The 19,051-nt window shown below is 37.5% G+C and overlaps 1 protein-coding gene across 1 annotated transcript; it reads left to right on the top strand.

The window, feature by feature from the left end:
• The first annotated feature begins 1,503 nt into the window (after positions 1-1,503).
• On the top strand, positions 1,504-17,158 carry LOC108675020 (rap1 GTPase-activating protein 1). The gene is made up of 9 exons (XM_018163005.2): positions 1,504-1,544; positions 7,661-7,899; positions 8,151-8,429; positions 8,960-9,125; positions 9,822-9,940; positions 10,742-10,943; positions 11,469-11,639; positions 12,106-12,348; positions 13,250-17,158. The coding sequence occupies exons 2-9, from the start codon at positions 7,661-7,663 to the stop codon at positions 13,388-13,390; spliced, it is 1,560 nt and encodes a 519-aa protein (XP_018018494.1). The 5' UTR covers positions 1,504-1,544; the 3' UTR covers positions 13,391-17,158.
• Positions 17,159-19,051: the final 1,893 nt, after the last annotated feature.

Below are 19,051 nucleotides of genomic sequence, written 5' to 3'. Positions count from 1 at the left end.
CGACTGTCATTTAACAATGTTTTTAGTTAAGAAGTGCCCATTTACAATGTGTCCCCGCCTAAATAGGTATTTTGATTTTCTGCTTGAATTTTAACGTCTGCAAGAAGCTCGTTGTCGACAGTTCAAACATTCTACAATCTTAACGTGAAAGAAATAATAAATTTCGCTCCTTAAAAATTATCTTACCTAGGAATCTAAATTCAGCCGCTGTTTATTCAACAATAATTTTGAAAATGCGACTATTCGAAATTCATAGCTTGATTTCAAGCGTCTGAATGTCTGCTATTCGGTAGTTACCCACCAGCGTCAGGTAGTGCACAGAGTCTAGCCTGCGATACAGCCTAGAGGCTGAAGCTAAATTAGCATCAGCCACAGGCGGTGGTTATTCTGCTCAGAAATTACCTGCCCGACTGTGGACCTGGTCGGCTTATGGTTGGCCATCCTAAATACGATGGTTATTTTCTAATTATTTCCTGCTTCTTTCCTGTGATGGGCTTTTAACTTCGAACCCTCTGGCTGAAGTCTGTCGTTTTTACTATATTTTTTTTTACACAACTTGTATTTTTTTTCTTATGATGCTTGTGAGGAAACGAAGACGCCGTGTTGCCCTATTGACCTTTGTGTTATTGCTAAGGAAGGTTCAGTGGCATGTGGGCCGCTGGGTTACAGGCGGTGATGTGGTTCAGTGGCATCTGGGCCGCTGGGTTACAGGCGGTGATGTGGTTCAGTGGCATGTGGGCCGCTGGGTTACAGGCGGTGATGTGGTTCAGTGGCATCTGGGCCGCTGGGTTACACGCGGTGATGTGGTTCAGTTGTAGACATGAACAATGTATGATACTTGCGCTGGTGCATTGCCACTTTGCTATAAACGATACTGAGCATCACACCAGCGACATTTAGACATGGACACATCGTACTAATTCGTTTAAAAAATAAATGAAAAGCAAATTGTAAAAAAATTATTTAACTAGCAGCAAATGCCACTTAGCTAGCAACAAAACATTAAAACTAGAACTAAATAGAACCTTAACTATCAAAATACCACTTAACTAGCAATGAATACCACTTAACTTGCAACGAATACCATTTAACTTGCAATAAATACCACTTAAATAGCAATAAATATCACTTAAATAGCAATAAATATCACTTAACTGGCAATAAATATCACTTAACTGGCAATAAATATCACTTAACTAGCAATAAATACTTATCCCCAGCAACAAAACACTATAAGCAGCAACTTGTGTGTTCAGGAGCACTGGAATTTCTACGGGGAGGACGAGCAGCTGGGGCCGCTGGTGCTGAGCTTCAAGACCGAGACCATCAGCAGCCAACCGCACGCCCGCCTCCTGCTGCGTCTGCAGACCGGCACACTGCACCACCGCGTGGCCACTGCACCTGCTGTGCCTGCACCACTGCAGCTGGCTAAGGTGGGATGTGTGGTGTGAGGGGTGGCTNCCCTGCAGCTGGCTAAGGTGGGATGTGTGGTGTGAGGGGTGGCTACTGCACCTGCTGTGCCTGCTCCACTGCAGCTGGCTAAGGTGGGATGTGTGGTGTGAGGGGTGATCAAGATACCAGCTGTATTGTGTAGTAGCAAAATGGCTATAATTTTAGCTTCCATTTAACCTCTACTGCGAGATCGGTCTGGTGAAATTTATATCAATCACTATAGTATTATAATTTGTATACTATATAGATCCATATACAATATAGAAGATCTAATAAAAAGCCTGGCAATCGATGAATATGAATATCGATGGCAATCGATATTCATTCACTCGGGACATTCATGAATCATGCTGTGAACTTTCCTTCCTCTGACCTTTTCACAATTTGAACTGGCCTTCCTCTCATTATAAAAGGCAAGTGGAGGCGTTGTCCGTCATGACCTTTGATTCCCGTGACCTCCGATCACACAAACGCTGTCAGAATAACAGAATATTTTTCTCATTGAGTGATGGACCGCTGCTTTCCCTCCATAGCTCAACGGCCATAGCAGGATATGGTCACGTGCACTCAGTGAAGCAACCGAGACTTTGTGCAAATTGTGATGCAATTTTTGAACCCTGTATGAGTCACCCGGCCCAGTTGGGCTGATAAATGGGCCTATCAATGATAGGCTGGCTCTCTGTTCGTTCAGTGGGTTAGAACGTGTCCACTGTTTGGACAATTTGACTCATTCATCTTCTGAGTGATGGACTCAGTGCCGTTATATGAGAGATTTTGTGTTGGGCGTTGCTTGCGAGGATACCGTTACCGTTAGGTTACCGGTATCGAGATTAGCGTAGAGAAGATATAAATACTTTTATCTCTACATTAAAACGTGGTATTTGATATCATATATAAAGTATTTGATATCAGATACCAAACATTTTTATTTACTCTCTTAGCTCGATCGTTTACACGTATGAATTATTACAATTGTTAACACGCTGAAAATGTTCATTATTGTGAGTATATATAAATTGTATTTTTTGATATTTATGACACTTCATTTCCCGTGTGAACAACTTTTCCAGAAGAAATATTTGTTGACGTGATAATTTTTTCTTAAATCGGAACCACGTTTGAATAATTCAAGTAGAATGTTTTTTAGAATCTTCATGCGGTCCGGAGCTTAAGAATTTTCCCAAATCCTAAATGCAAATCGTGATTTCATGGTTTCCTTAGACCAACCGCACTGCATTCACTGCACAGTTGGCACGCTAATGAAGTGACATGTGTAACTGCGCGCACTTGGGACACACTTGTGCGTGCTGTCCCGTGCGTGCTGTCCCGTGCGTGCTGTCCCGTGCGTGCTGTTCCGTGCGTGCTGTCCCGTACGTGCTGCCCCGTGCGTGCTGTCCCGTGCTTAACTTGCTTATGAATATTTTATTGTTGTTGGCTAATTAGCTAGTGTTAGCATGACTTAAATGTAACTAGCATTTCCTCTATTTGAATGGCTGCGCAACTAGATATCAAATTTTCCTCGTCACAATTGTTCAATTGAAATCGCAAGTCAATACCATTTTACGCCAGAGCCCTGGAACATAATGAAACAAAACAAAATTGTTTTCAATCCTAAAAGACCTAAATGTTCAATCGCTATTTTATATCTTGTACGCTCTGGACACGCGTGGCACTTAGAAATTTTACTATGGTTATACTTTTTTACTGTAATAAATTTTTACTCTCGGTCTCAATATACAATTCCCTATAGCATTAGTGACTCACCTTATGTAAATTTTTATCATCTTCACAATATTCCAACATTTAAATATACCAACGTCTATATGTGCCTACATCTCAACATACCAACGTCTCAATATTCGAACATTTAACTATATACCAACATTTATCTAGACTTGCATTTGATTACACCTACATTTAACTATATACCAACATCTCAGTATAGCAACATACGGCAACATGCACAATAAAGTTGAAGGTTGCAGATAAGTCTGTCCCTGCACTTGAAATGCAGCCTAATTCAGTGCACCTGCTCTCACCCGGCCACATGTGTGGCAGTTGATGATGAATGTGAGTCTCGCATTCACTGATTGACTGAACAATTCCCTTAACTCTTTAAACGTCGGTAACGGTAAAATTTATTTGAAGCCTATCTCCTGGTATAAAAAATGATAAAGCCGCACATTCTTTCTAATTTTTTAATGTTCGTATGTTGTGAATATTGTCATTTTAATCTTCAGACATTTTCCTGATGCATTCAGTTATTTCAGTATATAATGTTAACCATACAATTGCAATATGCAATTGTATGCCACTTGCCAAGGTTGTTCATGCTTCACGATTAGTCATTCAGCTGTAACTGATTTCCCATTCATTTTCGTATAGCTTATTTACGTGATTGTCAGCTTATACAGGTTGTTTCAGAATTAAGTAACCCTTTTAATTTGTTAATAAATAAAAAACTAAGAACGTTATGAAGTTGAAACTTGTTTTATTTAAAAGAAGAACATTTTCATGGTAATATTGTATCATAGTTACGTCATTATCCTGTATAGCTTGCTAAATTTGTGTTTATAATGTTCTTCTTTTAAATAAAACAAGTTTCAACTTCATAACGTTCTTAGTTTTTTATTTATTAACAAATTAAAAGGGTTACTTAATTCTGAAACACCCTGTAGGTTAAACTACGAGTATCATTTGAAAATTCTTCGCCTACGTTTTACCTTAGTTTACACCGGAATTTTAAAATCTAGCTCGAATTATCAATCATTGTTGGATAAAATATTCTCGTATAATCTGGAGTAAACTTTTCCTTACTTATATTTATTCATTCAAATAGTTTTCGAAAATGTTTCGTTGTTTGCAAAGTTTATTCGATGAATTTCTATAACCTCAAACTGAAGCCTTGGTAATAACCTTACGCAACGAGACGTTTATTAAGTAACTGCTACATTTACTTTCACTGCGTCAAAAGATTAGCCAGCCCCTAGCAATCCATCGTTGACCACATCGTACATCTTTATTGTTATCGCTGCACTCTTGGTCAGTCTTGAATTCATTACTATTATGATCATGATTAAATTATTTACAGACAAATTATTGGGTCAGTGTCAATATTTACGTGAAGAATTATTGGGTCAACTTACGAAAATATTGACACACTTTCTTACTCGCCCCACGAACAGAGCGGCCAATCTGGGGTAGGATGATCTACGGAAGGGAAAAAAGGTCCATAGCTTTCTGAGCAAAGTCTACCTCATTACCAATCACTCACTAAAATATCATTATTTTATACTGAATAAATTTCATCATTCTATACAGAATAAATATCCTTATTTTATAGTGAATAAATATCATTATTATGTACCGAATAAATTTCATTATTTTGTACTGAATAAATTTAATTATTTTATACTGAACGAATATTGACTGAGTGGACGATAGCTCCGACGCGCCTCTACGTCGGGTTCAGTGACTCATCCAAGGTAAGGTAAATGCCAGCAAGACTTCACTTATGAGTCCTGACTCACTTCTGAGTCACGACTTACTCGCTTCTTTTGGTTCAAGATTCTGTAAATCAAAATAATTATTACATATATAATGCATGACATCACTACACGTCAGTATCACCACCGTACATAATATTCAATCAATAGTTCACCAGTGATCGCGTTTTCACGATCATTAAGAGTTCGTTCGTTCGAATTCAAGTGTAAATTCGCACGAATGTGCGAGCGTTTTCTCTTTGATTAATTATAGTCAGTTTTTTCTGCGGACTTTGGTCTCTACCATGTCAACGACCCTATACTCAGAGAAATTAAGGAGACTTTGTCCAAATTGCGATTCAGTATCATCAGTATCGTGACTATGCATCACACCACTATTCAACAGTGTCATCATCCCTTGTATGGGTAATGCTGACTCAGTTTTCCTGTAAAGGAAGTATCAGTTCTACACGCAAGAAGTGTGTCAATATTTGCACAATTTGACCCATGCATTTTACTGAGTGATCCGACTGCATTATAAGCATTTATTATTTGTCGATGATTAACCAGATGATTAAGGAAAAGATCACTAGGAATTTAATGAGGATCTGAGGATCTCATTATTTTTGCTACGTACCCGCTAATTACGCAAGAAAAATGGGAAAATAATTATTTGATACGGATTCTAAATTTGTTGTAATTAGAAGCTAATTTTTTTAATAATGAATTATTGTTCTGTGCAGCATAGGAAATGTAAAAAAATTAGAGGTCATTGACTTCCGCCTTACTTGCTACTGTTCTTAGTTATTCCTGCGCGCTGCTCCTGCTAATGGTCTGCTCCTGCCAATGGTATTGCTACGCGCTGCTCCAGCTAATGGTATTCCTACGCGCTGCTCCAGCTAATGGTATTGCTACGCGACGCTACTTAACGCAGCGCATTAATGCGTTGCTGCTCCAGACTCCCACGCTACGCGACGGACAGTCACGCGCAAGATTATCATGCCGGGCAGTCGACTTATGCGTGTCTTACGTACAGTCTTCACCTTAGATATCAAATAGCAATTTCTTGCACCTTATTTTCCTGCTCAATTTCGATTCACCACGAAGAGAAATGAAAGGCACGTAAATATATGTTAGTAATAAATACTAGTGGAATCTTAGTAAATTGTCATTTATGAGGCAAGTACAAGTGTGATTTTTTCAAGACAGGTACATTTTACTTCGAAATTAGGGGTACTTTTTGTTAGCCTTAATTTCTGATAATTTTGGTAAAATTTATAATTAAAAATTGCCAAATTTTCCTCCAATTTTCTGCCCGATTCTCCAACTGAAAAATACTTGCTGCTACCACTAGCGGCTAATACTTTTGACGTGTATAAGCACGTTTAGTTACATGGGAATTATCTGTGTACATTGAAGGAACAAACCATTTTGACATAACAAACAAAATATATGCAGAATATATACATTTTCCATTATCATTACAAAACTTTCCTCCATTGTTTATTTTGCCCATGAAAATTATGCATTGAAAGTAAAATTTGTTTAATGATCATTAATTTACAAGCGCGGATTGACGCGTACAGCCAATTATGTACGTGGCATAATCAAGATGTGCGCGTAAACGCACACGTTGAAATGCACATGTGCGCACACGGCCGCTCCCACGGTACTTGGGAACTGATCTTCCGTGGTGGTGATGGTAGCTGTGGTGTGGTGGTGTGGGTGGTGGTGGGGGTGTTGATGGTGTAGTAGCATGTAGTTGTAGTGGTCTTGGTGCTGGTGGTGGTGATGGTGGTGGCGGCATTTATAGAGATCGTGTTGATTATGTGATGGTGGTGATACAATGGTTGAAAGTGATGATGGTGGTGTTGGAGAAAAATGATAGCTGGACTCTCTGCAGTGGCTATGGAGTTGCATGTCTGGTCACTAGCATAATGAAGATATTTACCAATGATGCATTTTTTATTATTACAATTATTATGTGTCACAATGTATCATTTACGTCGCTATTGTGATTACGTTCACGATGACGCCGACAATCCCTCTTAACTCTTTTATTGTTATTTTATCTCTTCGAGATCTACCTGCATCGTACATTCGTGCCTTATTTCTCATTGATATCAAACAATGTAGTGCCTGCTTTCCTTACATCAACAAGAAAGCCAAAACTTTGATTTGTTTTGTTGATACATGCGCGATGACGTCACGTCTCCTTCGTGGTTGTGTCAGGAAAACAAGACAACATTCAGACAACTTCTTCGCACTTCCCGAACACACAAGGGAACACTCCAACAAATTCTCAGTTGTTCTCAACTACTTACATCGACTTTGTTGTTGTCAAGCTATTTGTTTGAACTGACTTTGTTGCCAATTTTGATCAGAATGTTTTTTAATATCCTATTAAGATCTTTATTCTCCGTTATGATCTTTATTTCCTCTTTTTAGTCCGATTTTAAAAGTATCTACACGTTCTACGGCTTCGTTGAAAAGTTAATCTTTAATTCAACTGACGAAATAAAGAACGCTTCATTAATTCTGCCTTCGACGATCAAAACTTCACCACTCCTGTTCTCTTCTTCACATTATATTAACGAATCATTACTTCGCTATCCATATTTACATATTTTTTGGTGCATATATTGCCTTGTGAGAATTACTATTCTCCGCATATTTAATCGATGGTGATAAGATTGTTCAAGTCTTCATATTTATACTTGCAGATGGTGAAGGAAGACCTGGTGCTGGACAGGCTCTACCCCGTCTTAACGCCCCAAGCTTCTGAACTCATTTCCAGTTACGATGAACATGCTTTGGTGAACAGCTTCAAGTTCGGCGTGATATACCAGGGCCCTGGCCAGACAACCGAGGAAGAAATGTTCTGCAACCGACAAACTACGCCCGCTTTTGATCATTTTCTTTCTCAGTTGGGACAGAGAATTCAACTCAAGGACCACAAGGGGTGAGTCCCTTCTAATGAATTATTTGTGCAATTGTTATTTTGGACCAATTAATTTACATTGTGAATCTTGTAAAGTAAATGCTTTAGCCGTGTAACAATTGCGCAATCAACAAGTTAACGATCACCACTCATTAGCAGTAAATAAGGCGTAGTTCAATATTGAAGAAAGTCACTTTGTCATCAGTTATTCTACATAATCCAACAAGTCATAAAAGATTTCGTTATAAGATATAAAAACTATACGTGTACAGATACCGAGGAGGCCTGGACACGCAGTTCGGGCAGACAGGAGTGGAGTCAGTGTACGAAGTGTTCAGAGATAAGGAGATAATGTTTCATGTCTCGACGCTGCTGCCCTACACGGAGCACGACAGTCAGCAGCTGCAGAGGAAGCGACATATCGGAAACGACATCGTGGCTATCATATTCCAGGAGCAGAACACGCCCTTCGCGCCCGACATGATCGCCTCGCACTTCCTGCATGCGTACATCGTGGTGCAGCCGCTCGAACCTGGAAACCCTTACACTAAGTGAGTGCCTTATATTATTTGTACAAATAAGATATTAATGAGGTTTGACTTTTTAATATAAATGAGGTAACGTTTGATGATGTGCACGATATTCCTGTGTTTTTATACTTAGCTATATTGAATTGTAATGATGATAATAAATCTTTTTATTGAAATTAGTGATGTGTGGCTCATCACAATCAAATATGACCCCATCAGAAGACGTATCAGTGCTGCGGGCGAAAATAGCGTTTTTATTTGGATAAATATACTCATTAATTCTTGTTAGTCTTTATTCCTTTTATGGAAATGATATATGGCCATGTAGTTTTCTTGAAAAATAATAAGGAAAGAGTTATAAAATAATTTAAAAATTTTTATTATTTTTTATTATTTTATAGATTTTTAATAAAAATTTATAAAATAATAAAAAATTTTTAGAATTTAAAAAATAATTTATAGATTTTTTTATAAATTTTCAATAAAAATTTATAAAATAATAATAAAAAAAAATTTTGGACTAGAAATAAGTATTGTTTGTGGTTGTATAGATACCAGGTAAGCGTAGCTGCCCGGTGCGACGTGCCGTTCTTCGCGCCGACGCTGCCGTGCCCCGCGGTGCTGGACGCGGGCGCCGCCTTCAAGGAGTTCCTCCTGACGAAGCTCATCAACGCGGACCTCGCCTGCCTTAAGGCCAAGAAGTTCTCCATGCTCGAGGTAAAGTAAATTGTCAGGTTTTTGCTAGGTGATTGTTTTTTATTGTTTTTTTTTATAATAGAGAATAAAGAACTAATGGTTTTTCAGTGTTTTTAATGGAGAACGAAAAGAACAATGGTTTTTCATTTGTTTTTTTTTAATATAGAGTAAAAAATGGTTTTCGATTGTTTTTTCGACTAATTTTTTAGTGGTCGATTGTCCTAAAATTGCCAGCGCTTATATTGTAAGTTCTAAATTATTGGTAGTGCTCTTAAAGCATTATTTAGCCGGTGCCTCGTCTAGGCACTTCTGGTCCAGCAACTAGTGCCGTTTGGTCTTACTTTCACTACCTCCTGGTCCCGCTTCTTAGGTCCGTTCAGGGGCATAATATATCAAAATAATTACGAGTTCATGACTACTTCAGCCAATCAGTGATGGCTTTCCAGGCTAAACCTACCAATCACAGACGAAAAATTGGCCACTGCGTGTTCGTAGGCCGCTGTTCGTAGGCTGTTTTAGAATTCCGGCCTCTGGTCCAATTAAACTATTGCACGATCTATATTACATGTGGAAAAATACGCCAGACTCAATGCAGCTATTTTGTAGGTTGATTGTCCTAAAATTCGAAGGTCGTTAATCTCTGCCGTATTAAATAATAATTAAATTGGAATAGGAATAATTTTATTTCAGGTTTTAATGTTCGACTTGTTGTTCCAGACTCGGACGCGCAAGTTGCTGCTGTCGTCGCTGGTTGAGGATCTCAGGCTCAAGAGCAACGAAGTTTTCCAGATGCCTTCAGAGGCAGAAGCTGCTAAAGCGGAGCCTTCCGGAACCAGGTTTGTCAGTGGGCACCAGGTTTGTCAGTGGGCACCAGGTTTGTCAGTGGGCGCCAGGTTTGTCAGTGGGCACCAGGTTTGTCAGTGGGCACCAGGTTTGTCAGTGGGCACCAGGTTTGTCAGTGAGCGCATAGTTTGTCAGTGGGCACCAGGTTTGTCAGTGGGGCATAGTTTGTCAGTGGGCACCAGGTTTGTCAGTGAGCGCATAGTTTGTCAGTGGGCACCAGGTTTGTCAGTGAGCGCATAGTTTGTCAGTGGGCACCAGGTTTGTCAGTGGGCACCAGGTTTGTCAGTGAGCGCATAGTTTGTCAGTGGGCACCAGGTTTGTCAGTGGGTTGTGTGGTTCAGTGGTCAGTGGTCAGTTAGTGGTTTAGTGGTTCAGATTTGAACCCACTGTTGCCAGAATGAAATTTTTTCAAACAATTGAACTAAATTTGAATTTGTTTCAATTTTCTACTCAAAATATTTTAGTTCAGGTATAACCTTCATAGGCCGTATTGTCGGTATATAGTTCATACAAGTCTGGTTGTCAATAAATGTCTACATATTTTAATTGTCAATTTAATTCCTATTCCTTTTTAAATTTATTATTATTCCTTCATATTCAATTAATTTGTCTGTCAATGCTAGAATTTTTATATTTTTTGCTTGTTTCCAGATTTTTCGACACAGTGCGCAAAGTTTTGAGCGCCACTAAAAAGCCTGACGCCGCTATATTTAAAAAAAATCAATCCTGTTCTCTTTTATATATAATCCCTCAATATTAAATTATTTCGCCTAAAATTTTCTCCATATCTTCAGATTTTTCGACACGGTGCGCAAAGTTTTGAGCGCCACCAAAAAGCCCGAGACCGCCGCCCCCCCGAGTGGACCGAACTCCGGGTCCACCAGCGGCAGTGGCCCGGGGGCGGCCCAAGGTTCGGGGGGCTGTCTCCCCTCTGGCGCCAACGGCAACAAGAAACTCCCCGTCAACGGCACCTGTCAATCTGACGGAACACCTGTGGTGAGATGGCAACTTATTGCCGTATTCGTGTTTGTTTGGATAATTAAGTTTGAATTAGAATTATTTTTTAGACTAGGCGAGGATCCATGTATATGTCCACGTAAAAAAGTTTGAAATGTTGCACGAAAAATCGGGTTAAAATTATAATTTATTTTGAGATTAGGATAACTTTTATTACTTCTAAGTATTGGGTAAAATTTTGTAATTAAAAACAATAATAACTTGTTACAATTTTTTGCATTAAACTGTTCAAATATTATTCAATGCGTCATTCTGTTATGCATTTAGCCAATATTCATAAGATTCTATACTTTTTATTATCCGTCTTTAGAGACTCTATCGAAGTGGTCAACTTATTTTTCTATCTTTCATAAAGTAAATTAGGTCAAATATACCTATTACTTTTTTTAATTTTGCAATTCAAATATGGTTAGTCAACGTACTCACATTTTTTAAATAATCGATCGTAATTATCATTTTTAAATTATAAAAAATACTTGAATGAAAATAATGATTTAATTGCAGAGCACCCGCAGCGGGGCGGGGCTTAGCACCAGCGGTGGAGGGAGCAGTGGGGGCAGGACCCCCTCCTCATCCCCCTCCTCCACCCCCCACACCACCCCCCACACCCGCAAGGCCTTCAGTGAAAGCGGCGACGACTCGAGCTTCAACTCCATCGACATGGACGGACATCAGGTCTGTTATTAATATATTACTGATGGTTATTTTATGTTCTACTCTTTATTATTATTGATTTTATTTTATGTTCAACTCTTCATCTGTTCTGTTCAGCACTATCCAATAATTTAGCGCAACATTTTCCTAAGTTGCGTACAACACTTTTCAAAGATAAGTCAAAATTTTCTACAATTTAGTTCAACACCTTTCATCATTTCAGCCCAACACTATCTATTAATTCAATTTTACACAATTCATCAGATCAGTGCAACATTATTCATAAGTTCAGTTCAACTCAGCGCTTTCAGCAGTTCAGTCCAATATTATTCATCAGTTCACTGTAACACTATTCATCAGTTCAGTTCAACACTATCCGTCAGTTAAGTTCAACACAGTTCACTGTCGATTCCGCGGAAACAACAATTAATCAAAGTTATATTCCTGTCAAGTAAACAATTAATAACTTCTGTACTCTGCTCCACAGGCCGTGCTAAACGAAGACTCCGACACCGGTCTGGAGTCGATGTCGAGCGCGGAGACCGGCCACCAGCGGGCGCTGGAGTCGCGGGCCGCGGTCCTGGACTGCCCGATGTGTGGCGGGGTGCAGGACGGGCTGGTCTGTGTGCTGCACGCCAGCCCGGAAGTTGTGGCCCGGCGTGTACAAGCGCTCAGTGAAGATGTCAAGAAACTCAAGGGCGACAAGCTGGACCTCTTGAGACAGAATGTGGTACGTTATCTTACGAACATGTGTTTATCTTACGAACATGTTGTGTTTATCTTACGAACATGTTGTGTTTATCTTACGAACATGTTGTGTTTATCATGCGAACATGTTTGTTTTCTCAGCCTAGAATCAGTAATTCAAACAATCTAATAAATCATAAAAAATAATTATATGCTTGACGTGACCTGTCGAGGTCACGTCATCACTTGAATTTTTTCTGCTGTGAGAGCATTGACATTTTATGGCTGAATGTGTTGATATTTTATGGCAAACATCAGAGTATTATCGCCAATCACGTCGTGTGCACGGAAAAAGGACTTTTTTTTTATTTTCGAATGACCTACATTAAAAGCTAACGACTAGCCTCAAACTCTTGTCGGTAGAGAAACTCCTCGAACAAGCTGCGTTTTCTGTCTCTGATTTAAAATATCTTACTCGGTTCAGTCAATAATTGTGCGTCTTAAGCATAGGTACTTTGATAGAAAACTATGAACTTTTTACAACCATCACAAGTGGTTAGTTACATGGTACACCTCAATAAATTCTTTCATTTAAACGAGTCCCGAAATCAAGGCAGTTAAGTCTAACTATCGGCAAGGAATGCCTTGCATCAAGCCTGCCGCCATAATTCTATAGTCTCCAGACAACAGGATAATAATGGGCTCCTATGGCCCCACAACTAACGATACAACTGAGTCTATTGTCATGATTAATAGTGAAGAGAAATTCATTGGCGACAACTTGATTTATTTTGATGCTGAATGTCGCGAGTTATATTTTATTCTAATTTAAAACTTCCATGTTGCAAAAAAGTGATAATACCTAAAATGTTGAAAATATTGTTTGTTTTTTTCTTCAATTCATGATGTATAATTTGTTTATATCACAATACTTTAATTTGCAGTCTCTGCAGCGCGACGTGAAGCGCCTAAAAGAGAAAGATCTTCGTCAGGCCAGCGAGCTTTCTTCCACTAACCGAGAGATCGCGAGGCTGCAATCGCTGCTGAAAGAGTTCACCACAACCAATCAGGTCTCAGCTGTCTAGTGTGGTCGCCTGCTAAGCCACAAAACGAATTCACGTTTGTGTCTGTGTGAACTTTTCAGCTTTTTTTTTCATTTTTGTGTTGGTGTTTTGAAGGTCGTGAACTGCAAGTTAGCTTAGTGATCGCGTTACTAATCAGTTGTCGGAACAATGATGCTCCGGCTATCAAGTGTTAGCATTCCGAGGTAGCAACAACTGCATTTTCTATAGTCAGTAAAAGCAGTTGTGGCTTGCGATAAGAATCCTACTTTCAGTCGAAGGATTCTCTTTTTTGAACTTGTGAAGTGTTCAAGTCTTGAGTTCATTCAGTGTTTTTTACCACCTACTTTCATAATATTTGTCATCATTATGAATTGATATTTTGCAAGAACTATGTGCTAAAAGGGCTAAAAAATATCGCTTATTTACTGACGACAAACCCCAAGAATACCGCATTGAGGTGGAGGCTGGTTACCATAGTTACCATCTCATGTTGTTTGTGGAAGTATAAATCTCTATGTTATATGTACGTATGTTACTTGTTGTCATGCTGCCATTATAAATGAGAGATTTTAATGTCTTTCTTCAATTGCTACAAGTTTCTAATTTAATTCATAGCGGTGCACTTGGAATTTAGACGGGGTTATTTTCAGTCCGTTCTTAATGTAAGCTAAAATTGCTTTCAGAATTTCAACAGAAATTTCAAAATTTCCCGTAAAGTTTGAACTAATTTTACATTTTAAAACATTTTTTGACCTAGTTATTGTACCTATATAATGTCAAACTGATTTTTCTGCAAGCTAAAATTGAGTATCTTTTGCAATGAATAACTCGCTAAAGTTGAACTTAAAGTTTTCTTAGCCTCGAATAATTAATTAAAACAATCTAATAAATCAAAGAAAATTATCTTAACATATCTTGCAATCTGGAGTTTAATTTTATAAATTTCTTAACTAATTTTGAACTTCATAATTTAGCATTAACTTAACCCTCAAATAAAAAACGGATAAAAATCATTCGTCTGAACCAATACTTTTTATGACTCGTGTGAATTTCATCCGTGTTTTTTTTTCTTTGCAACTTGGTAGTGGTGCATTAATGATTGTCATGAAGAACTGTTGTTCTGCGTTCTCTTTCCGCCTGTTCAACAGGATTTCATCATCCCTGCCCCTATGTTACCATAATACATCCTGTGAATCACTTGACTTGACGAAGGCAGTCGTGGCAAATATTCTCGATACTTCGTTTCGTTTGCATGCTGTTTTGTACATATTTTTTCTCGTTGACTTCAGTTATAAATTTTACCGTTTGCGTTTTGTTTCTATACACAAGGTAAAGGATTGTTTTATAGCGAAGCTAGATCAACATTGTTTAACATCCTCTGTCCAAAAAAAAATTATTATTTTTTCATGGACTGGATTCATGTCTAATTTTTTTTTATGGACAATTTCTAGTTTTGCTTGCGATTTACCGAACTCTTCTTAAGTGGTCACTTTATTGAGTCCACATCTGCTTCGTCTTTTCCAAGTGTACGATTTAAATGAGTTGTGTCTATATTACCTATTTACTCCTTATGTAATTTTTAATGAGAATTATAGTGAGGTGCGTGGGCTGATGTCGATTATTAGGTTATTGTTACGTTATGCGTGGTTTCCTTAATAAAATAATGTCTTCATATATCTATGCCCTGCCACGCTATCAGTAAATACCGCCAACTCCCACCGAAATATTTCCATTGTGTTTCTAAGTACTTTTCATCTTATATTCTTATGACTTCTTCATTCCACTTACATTCCTCTATTCCCAAATCCATCGTCTCTTAACGAATGTTAAAAGGTACAACTTTTCGAGGTATTTAATGGACACAATTGTTTTTTTATTCTCATTGTCAGTACCCCCGGTGTATTTCTCGTTAATTTTAAATTCTGTTCCTTACCTTGAACTAAATGTTCGTTGCTGCTTAGTGTCATCTGCGGAAAACTTGCGTGCCTCTCAAGCCTAAAATTCAAACAATACTGATGAGTCAGTGGAGCCTTTAACGCTTAACTGCTTTAAATAACTGCAAGAACACGCCAAATCAAACCTAGTGGCCTAAGGAGAGGTAATTTTCACCTTAAAATCTGTTACTTTCGTGGTAAATGAGGAGATAAGAGCTTTCTTTTATCTACTTTTTCCCCTCTAGAATTACAGCGGCAGACCAAAGTACCGAATATCCTTAGCTCTATAGTAGCGTTTGTAAATAAAAGTATCCTTATAATTTAGTACTTCTTTACAAGTCATGGAGAACATTATATCTCATATCGTTCTTCTTACGTGCACTTTTGTTCTAAGCTTATTATTACAAAGAAATTAGCATGGAACAAAGTTGAAGTCTGCATCGACCAAAGTTAGTTGATACGATCGGAAGTTGAATCGGGTATTAAGACATGAAAATCAATTTTTTATCCCTGCATTTCTTTTGATGTGAAAATTGAAATATTGTTTGACAATCATTGTAATGGATTGTGAAAATGACCGGCGATTTTTTTATCCGTAACATTTTTTTCATAGTAAAACCTCATCAGCGGATGTTGCATTTTTTTAATCCGTTCAAACGAAAAGGTATGAATACACTAAATATGCCATGCATTCAGTTAATGGTCTTGACCGTTTTGAAAATACGAATTTGTTCTAAATTGGTCTTGAATGTGCCACATCAAAATTTTGAATTGCTTAGCTGCAAGAAAATCTGAGGAGATCAAAGCAAATCGAACCAGAGTTCAATTTTAGGGAAATGAGAGCGGTGATTATAGATTTAAATCATAGTAGTGATGGACTCATATCTTCTGTGCATTTCAAAACAGTTTCGTCTCTAGACCAAATAATCGTAGCCTGTAAGTCCCGTACTCGATTGCCGAAGTTCTATCGTGTTTGTAACGTGTTCTGTTCTGCTCCGACCTGATAGATGTGCACTTAAATAGAAGTTTCCTAGTGAGACTATTTATATTATATACTTATTTTAGTTAATAGAATTTCTCACAAGAGTACAATATCTACTCATGTTTAACTTGCGCAATCCTCTAAGTGTTACTTAGATTACAATGTGTATCTCTCCACTCAGTTAAAATCTCTCTTGGATCCATTCATGTCGTAAAAGAATTTAAATAATTTCGATCAATACTTCTTGTAGAACGATGGTTAGTATTTTCTGTCGAAGTCCGTGCTTTATGTGTGTTCTATAAACCCAATTTGTGTACGGCGTTTGTTAAACAAACATTAAGTTAATATTGAGAGTCCCTACGTACGTTTCTTCAGCAAGTTTCATACATTTTAACATCCATCATCTACGATGGCAAGTTGTAAGAACAAAAAAACTGCTTTCTTTTCAGTAAATTGTTCACTTCCTTTCGCATTATCTTGCACCCCGCAGCTCATTGGTGAATGGGACCAATTAATCACAATGATCCAAATCTGTACCTTAGAAATAAATATTTTTCAATCGTGCAGCGAAAGGCGCCTGCTTTAAAATTATCACCATTGTATTTAGTAGATGCAATGAAATCTTTCATCGCTATCTTAATAAACTGTATCGCTTACTATCTCAATTAAAACATCCTTATCATGTTTCCATGGCATCGAGACTCGATAATCAACTTTAATTACGCTTACGACTTCGATTATGTTACTGTTGCCTCAATATACGGCAACCCCGGGAACATGTACATTGTTCAATTACTGCCTCATCATCGCATGGAACGTTCCTGCGCAAAGTATAAATGTTTAGATGGTCAAAATATACGTATGTATGTAATCTACATTAGTTTTATTGCCCTAGAAATCATAGGATATTCCTCTAGGGGATAAAATTTTGTCCTGTCGATGCCACGCGCTACTACAGGAAACTTTGACAATATTATTGTTAATCTTATGAGGTCAAGTGAAGATATCATATGCATTTCAGTTAAATATATTTCGTTACTGAAGAATAGAGGCAGCGTATGCTGCCGGTTTCCTTTAAGTAATTGCGTTATGTGGAAGTATTGCACCGATTTTTGAGGAGTGTTCGTTGCCGAATTAAATAAGAAATAATGAAGTAAATTATGTGAGTGTGTAACTTAATGCAGATTAAAGATCAATAACTGCATTTAACTGGTAATATTGTAATGTAATTGTAATGAAATATTGCTCAATTTATCCAATGTGGAAGGTATACAATTCTCAAAATTGTCGTTTAGTTTTTTTTTTTAACACACTCTGCTTTTTAATATTTAGAAGGAATGTTTAATATGAATTATTTAAACATAGAGGCCCAGAAGTTTTTTATGGAAAGCATTCTTGATTTTTTCACAATTTCAAATTTTGTTTATTTATTTAAACACCGAACCATGTTCGGCTCTGTGATAAAATCAGCCTTCGACTATTGAAGAAGGAATTCATATTCGTTAGAGATTTATTAATAATTACCTTGATACTAATCCGTATGCATGAAGCTCGTCCGTAAAATAGATGCAAATAGTACCCAATTAGGTCAAATTCGTGATGCAGATAATAGATGTAAAAAATATATAAATAAATTTATTATTGACAATCTTCTTATTGTTTTTCTCTATTCAGCGAATTATCTCTGGTCTCCAATGAGACCTGCATTAACGAACAGCTTCTGCCAAACTTCAAAAATAAATTTATATATACTATTAAGCGGATTTTAATGTTGCTCCTGAAACAGAATTAAGCGGAAGCGGCAATCGGTGCTGCATTCCTCTCTATTTTAGGAGTTGAACTTTCGGAATTAATTGCGATTGCAGCTGCAGGTGAATTCGATGCGCGTGAAATCGACTATAAATTCAATTGATGACTGCAACATAGGCCTACGATGGCCAGCGAGGAGAATTGCAATCCTACTTGTAACGATGTTCTTCAACAAATAAAGGCAAGAAAATTATATGAAATGAATTTAGAATTTTTACCCTAGGGCCTAATAACCAATTAGGTAGGCTAGCTAATCCTAGGAAAATTCAACTACCTAAACTTAGTCTTTTGTCAAGGATCAACTTTAGCGGTAATCATGCTAAGCATTACATAGTGGCAAACCAGTGATTTTTTAAAATCAGTTCATTTTTAATTTCCTCCTTTACTCAAGATTTTAACAGATTTCTTATGTATGATAATTCTGGTATGATATCCAAGATACTTTACTGGTCTACTTATAGGACTCAAAAATGAACTTAAGGAAGAGTCTAAAAAACTCTGCTTTGCCACTATGCTAAGCAAATCATAATTAATTGATGTACAAATGAAAGATGAAAACTCGGATATTTTTAAAATATTTATACTTCTAATTCTAAATGTTTAATTAATATACACTCATTTTTGCACTCTATTCATTTAGATTTTTGGTTTCCTGTTTTGACTTTTGACCTCATTGACTCCTAATTTTAAAAGTTTTAGATTCTGTATCTGCAATATATCATTAGCCTATAACCTAGGGTAAACGCGGTATATTCCGACATCGTAGGTAATTCCGTCACTTCTCTAGTTTTTCCTTTATATTATGCTTTGTTTTAGTTCCATGCGTTCATTGATGGTTGAAATGGTGACGTCCCAGGTCTCATACAATGGCAATAGTCGTTGTAATTTCAACGACTTTCGCTGAAGTTATCGACCAATTTTTTTACTTTACAACGACTTTCGAGCTAAAATAATAGG

The sequence above is a fragment of the Hyalella azteca genome, unplaced genomic scaffold (assembly GCF_000764305.2).
Source record: "Hyalella azteca isolate HAZT.00-mixed unplaced genomic scaffold, Hazt_2.0.2 contig4889, whole genome shotgun sequence".
Classification (NCBI taxonomy): Eukaryota; Metazoa; Arthropoda; class Malacostraca; order Amphipoda; family Hyalellidae; genus Hyalella; species Hyalella azteca.
Note: the sequence above shows the minus strand (reverse complement) of the source record. Positions and strands in the feature narration are given on the sequence as shown.